At 51.3% G+C, this 14,982-nt stretch overlaps 1 protein-coding gene across 3 annotated transcripts in view; it reads right to left on the reverse strand.

The window, feature by feature from the left end:
* Positions 1 to 949: 949 nt before the first annotated feature.
* SYNE3 (spectrin repeat containing nuclear envelope family member 3) overlaps positions 950 to 14,982 on the reverse strand; it is a 108,633-nt gene continuing 94,600 nt past the window's right edge. For 2 of the 3 annotated variants that reach the window (XM_042235442.2, XM_042235444.2), the window contains exons 18-19: positions 9,511 to 9,581; positions 950 to 8,875 (exon numbers count right to left, since the gene is read on the reverse strand). In XM_042235442.2, coding sequence (XP_042091376.1) covers positions 8,452 to 8,875; positions 9,511 to 9,581 — 495 coding nt within the window. In that variant the 3' untranslated portion in view covers positions 950 to 8,451. The remainder of the gene's footprint in view (positions 8,876 to 9,510; positions 9,582 to 14,982) is intronic. The other variant, XM_060401917.1, reaches the window with a different exon arrangement.

Raw genomic sequence — 14,982 nt, forward strand, 5'->3', positions numbered from 1 at the left:
GGGAGATTTCTTAAGATAACAAATTAGAAAAACTATTACATGCATTATTAAAACAATGGCAGATTTTTAAATGTGGGGAATAAATTATGCAAGGGGCAGAGACTTTCTGTTTTTTGGGGGGCGGTGGGGGGGTGTTGTCTTTCGGCTGTGCTGGGTCTTCATTGTGTGGACCTAGTTGCCCCGCGACACGCGGGGTCAGAACTTGTGTTCTCGGCGTTGGAAGGCAGATTCTTCACCACTGGACCACCAGGGAAGCCCTAGCCTTTCTGTTTTAAATCTTTCTCCTGGAACGTGTTCTTGATTGAAGTACACACATCTCTGCCTTTGTCAGCAGATTCTGAACGTAACTTTCCCTTTTCTTGGCAAGCTGGGGCCCTAAATTAGGAGCCTTCATCAACTGGGTTTCCTTGCCGGTTTCTTAAGACTTTTCCTGGAAATGGGCTCGAGATTGCCCTTTTCCTGATTCTAAAAATGTGTCCTCTGCTTGCAGCTTCCAATGCACTGTGGGTTAGGAAACCAGATCCCGGAGCCTAAGAACTGTTTGTTAAACAAACCGTCACAATGGGGCTCTGATCCAGAGCGTTGGGAGCAGTGTTAGAAGAAGCCGTCTGTTAGCTCCTTGTGCCTGGATCTGTGTGGGGCCACTTCTCTAGTCAGCGTGCATTTTGGAATTCCTAAAATTTGCTTGGCCTGTCCCCATCCCTGACCCTGTGACCCAGGAGGTCTGGGGAGATGCAGGCAGAGCTTTAGAAGATGCTTCCCAGCTGATGCGATGCTCACACTGGACTGAGATGCTATTGCCTTGACCCCGACCCCTGCATAAACCGGGCCCTCGTTCTGCCCAGAAATCAGGGTTCATCCCTCAGTCAGCCTTGACTGCACGGCATCTTTCTCCTTATAACCTCTTCAGACACACCCCTTAATCTCAGAAAAAGAAACCACATAAGGCTTCATAGGCCAAAATAGAGATTTTTATTTCCAAATATAAGGCAGATACATTGTAGGAAACATAAAGCAACTGCCAAAATGTCGAGCCATCTTTGAGAACACGGCCATTTCCAGCTTGAACAACAGGAAGGGGACGGAAGCTTCACGCAACTTTAAAACAGAACACAGAGGAGGAATTCCAAGGGCCCTGGAGGCCCTCTTGGTCCCCAGCAGGGAAGGCAGGGGAGGCTCTTGGCTGCTTTTGGACTTGATATGAACTGAGATAAGACACACATGTTCCAAGGCAGTCACTGGGCTCCCCCTCTGCTTGCCTTCCCAGAAAGCTTAATTTGTTACAAATGCGTGTTTCACCAGCACAAATAATATGACAGGAGTGAATATGGTCCCTGTGCCTACTGTTTACATAGTAGGACACTGTAAACAATGATAAAAAATTAGTTTGCTTTTGACAACAAAACCCACAGACGCAGCATCTACACACACACACACACACACACACATCTGGCCGTGCCCTCACCTGGCTCGCCCAGCCTAAACCAGACCAGTCCGGCCACATGAATAGCTGGTCGGCACTACACTACTGTCACCAGATTTCAAAGGCAAGGATGGGCTGATTTTTGCCTCTGTGGATTTGACTGATGGTAGACAGACAGCAGGAAGGTGGCAATGCCTCCACATGGGGTTCTGGGGAAGTGTGGGACCCTCTGGTTACCGAGCCCTGACTTGGGAGAGGGGGACAAGAGAAACTAACAAATCTATCAGGCTCAAGTGTTTTGGGATGAGAGGGTTGGTCTTCTGGACTTGAAGTGGGTGGGTGGGGGATAGTGATACCTCCAAAGCTCATACTAAAAACTTGCCATCTTTCCTGCTTCTGTCATCTTAGGTGCTCAACATATTCTATGAACAGCCACTCGATTCTTCCTTCCTTCCTTTGGATCCCAGATACATTTTTTTTTAAAATTAGCCAGTCCATTTATTGGTTAAAAATAGATTGTATGCTCAATAAACAGGTTATTTCTAGCCCTACAATGACCATGTTAACCATGTATACACTCAAATCTTGCCTTAAACCTTTCCCGGAAGAAAACATGGAATGAATATACATAAGCAAATGAAAAGAATCAAAGCTGATCCTTCCTCAGAGGAGCCCTGCAAAATCAAACATAATTGAAAAATGAATGCAGAGATAGTCACTCCTCATCTACATACACTGAGATCATAAATGCTTTAAGAAATAGTGGTTGGGAGCAGAAAAATGGACAGAAGCCAGCATTCATGAGCTCTTCGATGATTATCTCCTGTTCTTTTTTAGCCTCTTTGAACATCACGGGTTTCTAATAGACACAGAGACCCACAGAGTAAGATAGAAATGGGCAAACTAGGACCCCGTGAATGGAGTCCTCCTCTCCCAGCAGGTTGTGTGCCAGCCCAGTAAAAAGAGGATGCGTGTTTCCAAACCAGCCTCAGGGAGCTTTTCAGAAGGCAGAGACCTCGGGGGTCAGCTGCCCTCCCCTTTGTGTGGAGACAGCTGGTGGCTCCCCTCAAGAGGCATAAAATGCTGGAATCAGGGGACAGGTCCTGGGTCCAGCGTAGTCCCCCTGAGGGTCCCGGAAACCACGGGCTGGTGGGTCTGTTGTCCACAAGCCCAGGGAAGGAAACAGGGGCTGCGCCTCTGTGCTTCTGGGTGGAGAGGAGTGTGCAGAACACACCCATTCCCACCTCCCACACACACATGTATGCACACACACCACGTTCACACAAAACTTCTCTGTCCATTTCTTCCTCACCCATGAAACTTCTAGAACATGCAAGGCCACTGTTTCCGCAGAGAAAACGCCTCTTTCTTCCCTCCAGTAGAAGGAATCGGAACAGCCCTACAGGCAGCCGCAGCCCAAAGCCGACCCTGCCCTCCAGCTGCCCTGCAGAGGTGGTCTGTTTCTATTTTTCCAGGGGAGGGAAGCACCCTGCCTCCGTCTCCCGGCACGTCACCCTGGTGTTGCCAGCTCCCTGGGGGAGTGGGCATCGGAAAGAAGTCCTGCTCTGGGACATTGCCTTCAACTAGTCACCGTGAACACATGCTCAGTCACATCCGACTCTTTGCGACCCCATGGACTGTAGCCCACCAAGCTCCTCCATCCACGGGAATTCCCAGGCAAGAATACTGAAGTGGGTTGCCATTGTCTTCTCAGGGGATCTTCCCAACCCAGGGATTGAACCTGCGTCTCCTGCATTGGCAGAGGGGTTCATTACCATTGAGCCACCTGGGAAGCCCTTCAACTAGCTAAGCAGCTGCCAAAGCAGCAGCAACCCAGGCCTGCCAAGGAAAGAAAGGCAGCTGAGGCTGAAGAGGAGACGCCTGGAGCCCTTCATCCATGGTGCAAATCCCAACTCGACCACTCGCCCACTAGCTGGTTGCTTCTGGGCAGGCTGCTAACCCTCTCTGTGCTCTGGTTTCATCATCTAAGACCAAGACCAGGACTTCATGCCATGGGCTTTTGGAAGAAGTCAGGGTTCACTTGCAGATCCTGTTTGTTTCTTCCCTCTCATTTCCATCAGAACAGGAAGAAGGGCTGCCTCCCTGAGCTCTGGCTGCCGAGCTTCGAAGTAAACTTTCCTGAAGGGAAGCCTAGGGCCTTTTGGGAAAACTTAGGTCCCTCTGGAGGATTCCTGGCCCCCGTCTGGACAAGGTGCTTGGGTACCGACCTGTAAGCAGCTGTCCTGTTACCATGACAACCAAAAAGGCAGGCACTGAAGGATGCTGAATAGGTTGACTATTCTCAAAGGCTCTGGGTGCTCTGCCTGAAGATGTGTTTTTAGATGGTGAGCTTTTGTCTTTTTAATTTCTTTAAAAAAAAAATGTTTTCCACTTTTTCTCACTCTGACAAACAGGAGGCCTTTCTCTTATAATTGAAACTGAGAAGTGATGGTCTAAGTCTTTTGAATCTGCCCCTCCGCTGGAGGCGCCGTGGACTCCATCAGGTGGAAGTTGGGAGCCACCTACGCTATGTGTCCTCCCAAGTTCTCTTTTGGGGGCTTAGCTGGAAAATGGGTGGGGGGAAGCCTGGAAAAGCTCAGAAAGCTTCTCTTTCCAGGATCTGTGCCCAGGGGTAACTCATGTTCCAGGAGAAATTAAAGCAACTATAAATTTCCTGGGCTGAATTCAAACACAAAAGTGTTAAAAAGCTTATCCCTGGATCTATACAGACCCAGGGATTGGGGGTAGGGGGATTGCCTTTGCACACACTCTGGTCAAGAAGGGCACTTGATTTATTTGCAAGAAAGTGGGTCTAGAAGTGTCCTGAGTATGGAGGGAAAAGCTATGATGCCTTGCAAAGGGGGAGGGACTCGAAGGACTCAGGGTCCCCCGTCACCTGGGGAGGCAGGTGGGGGGCAGTGTTGGTAAGGTCATTCTCACCCCTCAATGATGAATGCCTCTGAGTTCTGCTGACAGAGGATGAAACCAAGACATAGAGGGTCAAGATGACTAGGGCAGAAACACCTAAGTGATACCCCAATCCACTCAACCCCTCGTTCTTGCTAAGAGATGCCCATTTTGTTGGAGGGATATATTTCCAGACTCCTTGCAGATGTTAAGGAACCATGTCACATGGTTCTGACCTCTGAGATATAACAGTAGTGTCTGGATGGGGCTTCTGGGAAAGCTCCTGAAAATTTTCTAGCCAGCTCATCCCCCTTCTTCCAACTGGAATCCAGATGAAAAATCTGGAGGTAGAGCAAGCATCTTGGGCCATGAGGTAATCATAAGGGAAAGAAAAGAGAGCCACAGAACCTTGTTTCTGACATCCCTGAAGTGAGGAAATGATGCCAACAGCTGCCCACCTCTTGACTTATCAGGACGAAGGATGAGCAATATCCCCTGATTTAAGTCCAAGTTGGTAGAAGAGGAGGTTTTGACATTTGTGGCTGACTCTAGAGATTCTGCCTCAAGACCGAAGCCCACCATCATCTTCCCAGAATATCTAACATTTCAAGTAGGGATGGGATGTTCCAGGGTTAATTTCCCTTTTTACCAGGGGCTGCTGGGAGGTGGCAGGTGACTCACTGAAGGTCACAAGCTCTTAACACCAGAGCTCCAGCTCCACCTTGCTCAGCACTGGGAAGGGTCACTCTGTCACCCAGTGGGTGCAGAGATCTACCCCCACCTCCTGAACGAATTCTCTGAATTCACTGGGTGAGGAGGAGCTGTCAGGACCTCAGTTTTCTCATCTGTAAAATGGGCAAAAAGTTGGACCAAGACAGTCTATACAAACACTGGCAATTTAGCATTTCCTACTCCATCTCCTTTTCTGAAAAGTCCTGTGTGATAATTCAGCCCATTACCTGCCTTCTGGGGTTAGTTTGTCTCCCCTAGGGGCTGGACTAAAGGGAAGTGATTGGAGACACCCTAGTTTTAAAATTAAAAAGGAGGCCCAAATTGAGAGTTTTCTGAGGGGACTAGGATCAGGTACAAGGATGTCAAATGGGTTTTTCTCACATGACAAATGTGAGTGAGTGGCAGCAGCAGCCTGGACTGGTTTTGAGAAGGACTGTGAAGTCCTTTGAGGTCTCTAGGGAGAGGAAGGGCTTGGTGGTCGATTATTGATGTCTGCCGTGGATGCAGCCATGGGGGTATATGCCCACGTATTTCATGCTGATCCTGCGCCCACCACCCACAACCTCATCCCCTCTCCTCTGTTGCGGACCCAGACGGGTGACAATCCTATTGGAGTGAGAGGAACAGGCAGAGCCCCGACTCCAGTAGCTGAGTTCCCACGAGAGAAGGAATTAGGCCGCAGTCCTGACTGGGCCAGGGATGCGAGAGGCTTGCTGGAGGTCACTGCGCTGCCCCTAGTGGGACACGCAGATAATAGACCCTCAGGGAAGCCATAGATCCATAGAGCAAGCAGGGACCCCTCCCCACCCCACCCGCACCACCCAGATAAGGCCACCCTGGGGGCAGGGAGCCCCGCATCAGGGGGTAGAGAGACAGCTAAGGAGGGTAGCAGCTTTGATCAGGCTCCGCTGTGTTTCTGTCTTCCTTCCCCTCCCCTTCCCTCCCCACTTCTTCTTCATCTTCCTTGTCTCTCTCTCCCCCTCTCTATCTCTCGCCATCATTTTGTCTCTCTCTCCCTCTTTCTCTTTCTCCCTTCTCTCCGTCTCTTGTCTTACACACATTGGACGCGTGCGCACACACACACAGACACACAGACACACACCGCTGGGCTGGGCAGTGAACTTGACACGTCTTATCACCTCTCACCCTCCAGGGAACAGACAAAAATAAATGCACGAAGGTCCCACCGCGACACCCTTCTCAAAAGGCATGTGAAAGCTCTTCGAGGTTGGTCCTCAGGAAGCTAGAACGTCATAAAATTCATAATTATCTGCACCTACTTTTAAGCAAAAGAGATGACACTTGAGAAGCACCAGTACACAATGGTTATGTCATATCACAACTGTCTTTATATGAAAGTAATGAAAATATCAATTCTCTTTTTTTTAAAAAAAAGTTATGCAAACAAGCTCTATGGTATCAAAGTTTAAAAAATATACGTTCATTTCCTCCCGCCAGCCCACACATTACAGATTCTCCCTCCCTGACACGTAGGACACGTGACCCAACTGAATTCATGTCACTCAAGCCTGTTTGAAGTTACAGATTTGGTGGGGCGCGACAGCGGGTTGGGTACCACCCAGAGGCAGCAGCGACCGGGATCAGCTCTGGCCTTAGCCACTGCCGCTGTGTGACTCTGGGTAAGTTACTTCCCCTCTCTGGGCCTCCGCCTGCCTGGAGATGTTCAAAGGTCCCGCCACAGCGCTGACCTTCTCAGGCTCGACCAACTCAACCCAGTGAGCATCTGGGCTCAGCCGCCTGGGCCTGAGGTCTTGGTTCATGCAGCCCCAGATTTTCCAGGAAAGCTGCCACCTGTGGAGAATGGCCTTGTGGCTTGGTCTCTGAATATCTAGAGGAAAGCTCGCTTTCTACGTTGGCCTGGAGGTCTCCTCTCTGCAACCCTACTTTCCTGCCCCGTGAGTGTCCAGCTCTTCCCAGTTATACAGAGCCTGAGTCACTGGGCCGAGAGCCCTGAGCAGGCTGGGCCTGCGAGGCCCAGAGGGCAGTGTGGGGGAGGGGAGCACAGTGATGGGGGCCTGGACCCTTGGGGTCTTCAGCTTCCCCTCTGTTTAAAGGCCTTTCTGGGTCTGTGACACTGATTTCAAAGGCCTGAGGACCCTCTTGGTCTCTGATGCATAGCTGAACAGACAAAATCAATCAGTGAAGAGTGGGCACTAAGCATTTTTTAAAAAAGGAAACTTTAGTGTTGATTTGGGGAAAATAGGATCCAGTGATGAAACACTTAGGAACCGTTCCAGAACTCCCTGGGGGAGGAAGGGATGTACTGGGTTGGCCCAAAAGTTCGTTCGGGTTTTTCCATTAGCTGGTACAGACAACCCGAATGAACTTTTTGGCCAATTCAATATTTCCAGCCTCAAGGCCCAGGTGGCTCATGGGCCCAACTGCCAAGCTCTTGCAGAGAGGGCCTGGTTTGGGGCACCTGGACCCTGGGTCCCTTGTGGGGACCTGTGCGGGACATTCGTGGCCCAGAGGACCCAGCTTTCTCCAAAGTCCCTTCTGGGAGAAGGAGAGAGCCCTCCAGGCTGGCTGAGCTCTGCAGATGACCCCTCCTCTCTGTCTTGGACCCCCGAGCTCTGGTCCCTGGTGGGTCAGATGCTTCCCTCTGTCCCTTCAGCCGGAGCCATAGATGATGAAAAACTCAGCCTCGGTGCAACAGAGGTAACACATCTTTCTGGCACTGTCAGGCACCTGGGCCCTACAGACAGCGTGCTTATCCTTCCACATGGGAATCTTAACAACAGGCTCCTTCTCCTTCATTTTATTCCCAAGCAGAGCAGAGAACATGGGCAGCGTGACCTAACCACTCCCTGAAGACTCAGACCATGGACCTTCCTCACTGTCTGGGCTATTCACGCTCCCCAAGGTCCCCCTGCTGTGCTTTTCTTGGCTCTGGGTGCGCTCCTTGGAGTTCTTCTTTCCTCCATTAATTTCACTCTGTCACTTGCCATTTTTCACTGCTGCGTCTGGGCCAGCCCAGAATCAGCCCTTTTTCTGCTTCTCACCCACAGCATCTAGTCTGCGGTCACTCTGAAGTCTAGATGAGCACGGCTGTTCTGACTGTGCCTAGACCGAGAGTCACTGGGCTCTGAGCGAGCGCCAGCGCTGTTCTTCTGTGTTGATGGCTCAGAGTCCTCTTCACGAACATCTGGACGTGGGGCTTGGTTTCTGGATAGGAGATGGCCATACAAGCGACACGTTCTTGTCCCTGCTTTCCAGGGCTGACTGCAGACCAAGGCCAAAATGCTACAAGGTCCCACTGGACAAAAACACTGTTGGGAATTTTCCCAAAGACAGAGGTCATATGTGAAATGATAGATACTGAGTATTTACATACAGAGTATATTAAAAAAATGGCTATGCATTATCCCCTAAGTCACACGTAGTACACATTTAGTATAAATAGACTGAGACAATGCTGTATAAAAAAGTAATTTTGTTCTAAGAATATCGATATAGTATTTACATGGATGCAGCCCAGCGGGCTCTGGCCTGCCTCTGTTTCCAGGTCCCTCAGCATCCTCCAGAGGAGGCTGGGGCGGCTGGAAGTTTGGAGAAGAGCATCCCCCGAATGCCCCCAGTGGGGGAAGGGGGCTAGGTGGGCGGAGGGCCGTCGTAGCGGAGCATGAGCGTGAGGGAGCGGGCGAAGTTGTTGGCCAGGAAGCAGCTGCGGTTCTCTTCCCCGACCGGGAGCAGGAAGAGCAGCAGCAGGAAGAGCAGGAGCAGCAGCTGTAGGGGGAGCGCCACACGGCACACCTTCCAGCAGAGAGAGCCAAGCCCTTGCCACCGCGCGGCCTGCAAAACCAGAGTGGAAGACGTGAGTGGGCTCGGGGCTGGGGGCTGGGGGCTTGGGGCTTGGCACGGGGGGCGAAGGGAGGGGAAGGCCCCCAGGCGACATGAGGAGCCTCACTGGCTCCAGACTGACTCTCCAACTGCACCCAGCCTCAGTGTTCCCATCTGTGAAGTGGGGCTAACGTCTGTTCTCCCAGAAACAAAGCTCTCTAGTTTTCTCAAACCACTCAAGGCAAGAGAGGAAGAGGATAAAAGAGTTACAGGCTTTCTCCGTTGTCACATTAGTCTTTGCCTGGTTTATAAGAATCCTGGGTGTGAATCTGAAGAAGGTCATTCAACTTCACTAAACTTCAGATTTCTCCTCTATAAATAATGGTACCTACCTGACAGAGTTGTGGTGAGGATTCAATGAAACCGAGCCTGGCACATAGTAGGGACTCCAAGCTGCTGCCATTATTATTATGCATCATTACTATAGTCACCATCTTTGCTGTATGTGTTTGGCCAATGAGGTGAAGCTACCATCTGTGGGGTTACAACTAAAGACCTCTACGTCAGAATCCCTCCCAGGCAAGACCATACAGCAGCCCTGCAGGGCCCCAGTTGGCCTCGGATAGCCAGTGTCCCTCTGAGCTCACCATGTGCCCCGTGCAGAGCCCCTCTCTTCCCAGGAAAAAGGGGTTGCTGGTGAAAGGAGCTGTCTCCTCATCTGTTACACAAGACACATTCAAGGGGGCAAAAGTCAGCTCTTAACACAAAAGTTCGAAAAAATAACAATAAAAAAACACAAAAATTATTGCCACTATCTAAGTCACGGACCACCAGCACCGCCAGGCTCATCATTACGGTCAGCACCATCACCCCGACCACCACCAGCACCGCCAGGCTCACCATTACGATCAGCACCATCACCATCACCACCACCAGCACCGCCAGGCTCACCATTACGGTCAGCACCATCACCCCGACCACCACCAGCACCGCCAGGCTCACCATTACGATCAGCACCATCATCCCGACCACCACCAGCACCGCCAGGCTCACCATTACGATCAGCACCATCACCCCGACCACCACCAGCACCGCCAGGCTCACCATTACGATCAGCACCATCACCATCACCACCACCAGCACCGCCGGGCTCACCATTACGATCAGCACCATCACCCCGACCACCACCAGCGCCACCAGGCTCACCATTACAATCAGCACCATCACCACCAGCACCGCCAGGCTCACCATTACGATCAGCACCATCACCCTGACCACCACCAGCACCGCCAGGCTCACCATTACGATCAGCACCATCACCCTGACCACCACCAGCACCGCCAGGCTCACCATTACGGTCAGCACCATCACCCCGACCACCACCAGCACCGCCAGGCTCACCATTACGATCAGCACCATCACCAGCACCACCACCAGCACCGCCGGGCTCACCATTACGATCAGCACCATCACCATCACCACCAGCACCGCCAGGCTCACCATTACAATCAGCACCATCATCCTGACCACCACCAGCACCGCCGGGCTCAGCATTACGATCAGCACCATCACCCCGACCACCACCAGCACCGCCAGGCTCACCATTACGATCAGCACCATCACCCCGACCACCACCAGCACCGCCAGGCTCACCATTACGATCAGCACCATCACCCCGACCACCACCAGCACCGCCAGGCTCACCATTACGATCAGCACCATCACCCCGACCACCACCAGCACCGCCAGGCTCACCATTACGATCAGCACCATCACCCCGACCACCACCAGCACCGTCGTCGCCACCAGGCTCATCATCGGGTTCTCCATCACCACTTTCTTCATCTTGTCTTCCTCTCCCTCTTTCGTCTTCTTTTCCTCCCTCTCCTTGCTCCTCATCGCCATCCTCCTCATCAACACCCGCACTTGTCCAAACACCTAACGGGCTTCTTTGCACAAATATCCATGAGAGCAGCCACAGGATATTACCCAAATTCTCGAGGGACTGGCTGAGTTGCAGCTTCATGGGCATGCAGGGCCAACAGCTGACCACTCAATAAAGTGGAGGCCCCACCGTCAAGGAACAGCATGGTACAGGGCAGGGGCCCAGCTCTCAGGACCTCGGCCATCTAGGCTCCAGTGCAGACTGTCCCACAACAGCTATGTGTCTTTGGGCAAATCAGGAATGTCTCTGAGCCTCAGCTTCCTTCTCTGCAAAATGGGGACTAAACACGTACCTCTATTTTCTAGGTTTTGGCGAGGACGCAAAGTATAATTATACACCAATTAAAAAGTATATTTGATCTTATGACTAGTACAATTATTATAGAATATATCTACTAGCTCCAAGAGGAACCAAAGAGTCATTTTCCAGGGTACCGAGTCTAGTGATGATAATGGTACTGATGATGGTTGTGAGGAGGATGAGGATGTTGATAGTGGTGAGGAGGGGACGACAGTGACGGTGAGGGTGATGATGCTGACGGGAACGATGCTGATGATAGTGATGGGGATTCTGGTGAGGATGATGGCAGTGATGATGGTGGTGGTGGTGGTGGGCATGATGGTAATAGGAATACGCAGGTGTTCCTGGGATGTTCTGACCTGAGCACTTCTGTCTCTCTCCCGCATGCCTGAATGATCTCGCCCACTCTCCTGTCCCAGCTATCTCGTCCAGGTTGATCACACTTGACCCTACGCCTCCAGCTTCGGGTGTTCTCACTCACCAAAGATCCCAGGCACTGATTTTGTAAAAAACAGACTTCCTATAACCCACACAATGGAGAAGCACTCCTGGCTGGGTTTATCTCAGCGGTGACTTCAGGAGTGTGTGTGTATGTGTGTGTGTGATAAGTCATTTAAATAGCTGAATGATGTCCACAGAGGGGACAGACTTTCCCATAGCTGCCAGGCGGGGTCAGATCTGGCTGCCAAGTGCGCTTGACCCTCCCCCCGACGGTGCTCACCTACTGATGCCTCAGTCTACGAGTGCTCTAACTTGACGGCTTGACACTTCATGCTGACTTTGCCCGACTCCTAATCTCTGACCCACCCAGGAGAGCGAAAAAGGGTGAGATGCAGGTACACCCTAACCTAGGTTCACACTACAACTGAAAACCTGTAATTAATGGTCTCCCCAGTAGAGGTGGACTTCCCAGGTGGTGCTAGTGGTAAGAACCCACCTGCCAAAGCAGGAGATGTAAGAGACATGGGTTTAATCCCTGGGATGGAAAGATTCCCTGGAGAAGGAAATGGCAACCCAATCCAGTATTCTTGCCTGGAGAATCCCATGGACAGAGAGGAGCCTGGCGGGCTACAGCCCACGGGGTCACAAAGAGTCAGACATGACTGAAGTGACTTAGCAGTCAGTGGAGATCTGTGTCTAAGGGTCCTATTTCTGTTCGCCTCGCCATGCTCAGAGCTGCTACTCTGCTTATGTAAGTGAGGAGTTGTGCCTTGGCCACAATCCTCTGGGGCAAATCTCTTTGAAGGTCCAAAGTTCTCTTGCATTCACAAGTGCTGACACGGAGTCGTCTTTTTCAAGGACTCCTGCTGCCTGCCAACTGTCTATTCACTTAGACCTCACATCTTCACTTTGAAGGACCTGGATTCTAAAAACCCGTCTAAAATAGAAGGCACGTTTTAATAGTATTATCACATGCTTAGAAAACACATATCTGTGTGCACACACACATAAATAGGCATGAACTACTGTCTAAGAAGCCAACAAAGAAATCGACAATCTCAGCTCTTCTCAGATCTGGGAGATTCTCTGTGCCTGCGTTTCCCCATAGAAAGTACTACGTGTATTCTGTGCAGTTACAACTATCCACAGAGAGAAGGGGCTGAAACTTCCCTGGAGATCCAGTGGTTAGAATCTACCTTCTAACACAGCGGGATGTGGTTCAATCGCTGGTCAGGGAACTAGGATCTCACACACAACCAAGCCCATGTGCCGGAACGGCTGAGCCCGTGTGCTCTGGAGCCCGCGGGCCACAACTAGAGAGAAGCCCACGTGCTCCAACAAAGGATCCTGAAGGCTGCAACTAAGACCCGACGCAGCCAAAGATAAATAAAGGAAATCAGCCCTGAATATTCACTGGAAAGACTGATGCTGAGGCTGCAATACTTTGGCCACCTGATTCGACGAGCCAACTCATTGGAAAAGACCCTGGTGCTGGGAAAGATTGAAGGCGGGAGGAGAAAGATTGAAGACAGAGCGTGAGATGGTTGGATGACATCACCGATTCAATGGACATGAGTTTGCACAAACTCCAGGAGATGGTGAAGGACAGGGAAGCCTGACATGCTGCAATCCAGGGGGTCACAAAGAGACGGACACGACCGAGCAGCTGAACCACGACAAAACAGAGAGAGAAGGGGCTTCCTCAGGACGCTCCCCACCGCTTAGGGGTGGAGGTAAAGGGTCGACAGCACGTGGTGGTGGGGCGGGAACAGGTCATATTACAGAGGGTGATTAAATGCTTGAGTCCTTTAATACATCCCATGAACCTGGGGCTCTAGAGTTTTGAGGAATCCTGGCAGGAAGAATTTATCACAGTAAGGGTGATTGAATCTTCTGCCATCGATGAAAAAGGATGTGGGGGAAAGAAATGATTTGGCCCTGGCCCTGTCACTTCCTAGCTGTGCAACCTAGGACAAGTCACTCAGCCTCTCTGAGCTTCAGAGCCTTCTACTGAGGCAAAGGGAGCCTGACACCTGCCTACCAGAATCACAAGGATAAATGAGGGAGCACAGGCTACTCTCACACGCATAGCTGGTGCTCGGCAAATACTCATACCTTTCCTCCTCCAACTGATGGGACCCAGGGCAGACGGGTGGCTTCTACAAGCCCCCTAGGCTTCCCCTGCACCCAGGTTCCAAGGACCAGATACCGTCAGCCTCCTCGGCCCCATCAGAGAGAAAAACACGCTCTCCCTAAACACCTGCTCTCGGTCCCTTAAAGGCCCTCACATCCTCTGACCACAGGGCCTTTGCAAAGCTTATACTTTCCACTGGAAGACCCATTTCCTTTCTTTCTCCAATGCATCTAGTTCACTCTTACTGTTTATTCTAATCTCAATTTGTGAGTCGCTTCCTCAGGGGGAACTTCCCTGCCTCTAAACCAAAAAAAGCCCCTTACTTATCCTCATGGATCAACACCTTTCCATTGGGTTACTGATTTCAAAGTCTGTGTTCCCCTTCACTCCTTGGAGCAGGGTCTACACTAGTTTGATTCACTGCTGTGTCAGCAATAATGTTCGGTAAACATCTGCTCAATTAATGAAATAAAAGGCTCTTTCCCTTCCTGGGCGTCTGATTGTCTGCTCCTCCCTTGGTGCCATGATGTGACCAGGCACACACTCTCTGACCTGTCTGTGAACTGTCCGCACCATCCCGATGGCTCCCCCAGAACATGTGGACTCCACACGTTAATGAACAACACCAAGCATGCTCCGGCCCCACATTCAGCTCACCTCCATGCTCGTGGGTTTCCTGAGCTGCTGCCCAGGTCTGGAGGTACCCTGTACCCATTTCTCAGAGGAAGAAACTGAGTCCACGGGAAATAAGCAGCCCAAGGTCACAGGGACAGGCTCAAATCATCAGCATGTCTCCTTCTACCACCCTACATGGCACTTCTCATAAGAAACAGCAGCAAGGACTTCCCTGGTGGTCCAGCGGTTAGGCGCCTACCTGCCAATGCAGGGAACACAGGTTTGATCCCTAATCCAGGAAGAGCCAATGTGCTGTGGGGCAGCTAAGCTCATGCACCACGACTACTGAGCCCACGCTCTAGAGCCTGTGCTCCACAACAAGAGAAGCCCCTGCGGTGAGAAGGCCATGCCCCACAATGAACAGTAGCCCCCGACCAGTAGCCCCCGCCTGCCGCAACTAGAGAAAACCCACGCAAAGCAACACAGATCCAGCAAAGACAGAAATGCATGAATGAATGAATTCTTAAAACAGCAGCAATTATGACCAAAGTCCCCCTGGGCCGCCATTGAAGCTGGTTTCACCCTGACCTGGGGCCCCGAGTGTGAAAGTCACGTGGCATCACTACTTGGGCTTTCGGGGTCTTTCCCGGGAGCTGGTTGGGCCTCATTCTCCAGCTCAAAGAT

The sequence above is a fragment of the Ovis aries genome, chromosome 18 (assembly GCF_016772045.2).
Source record: "Ovis aries strain OAR_USU_Benz2616 breed Rambouillet chromosome 18, ARS-UI_Ramb_v3.0, whole genome shotgun sequence".
NCBI lineage: Eukaryota > Metazoa > Chordata > Mammalia > Artiodactyla > Bovidae > Ovis > Ovis aries.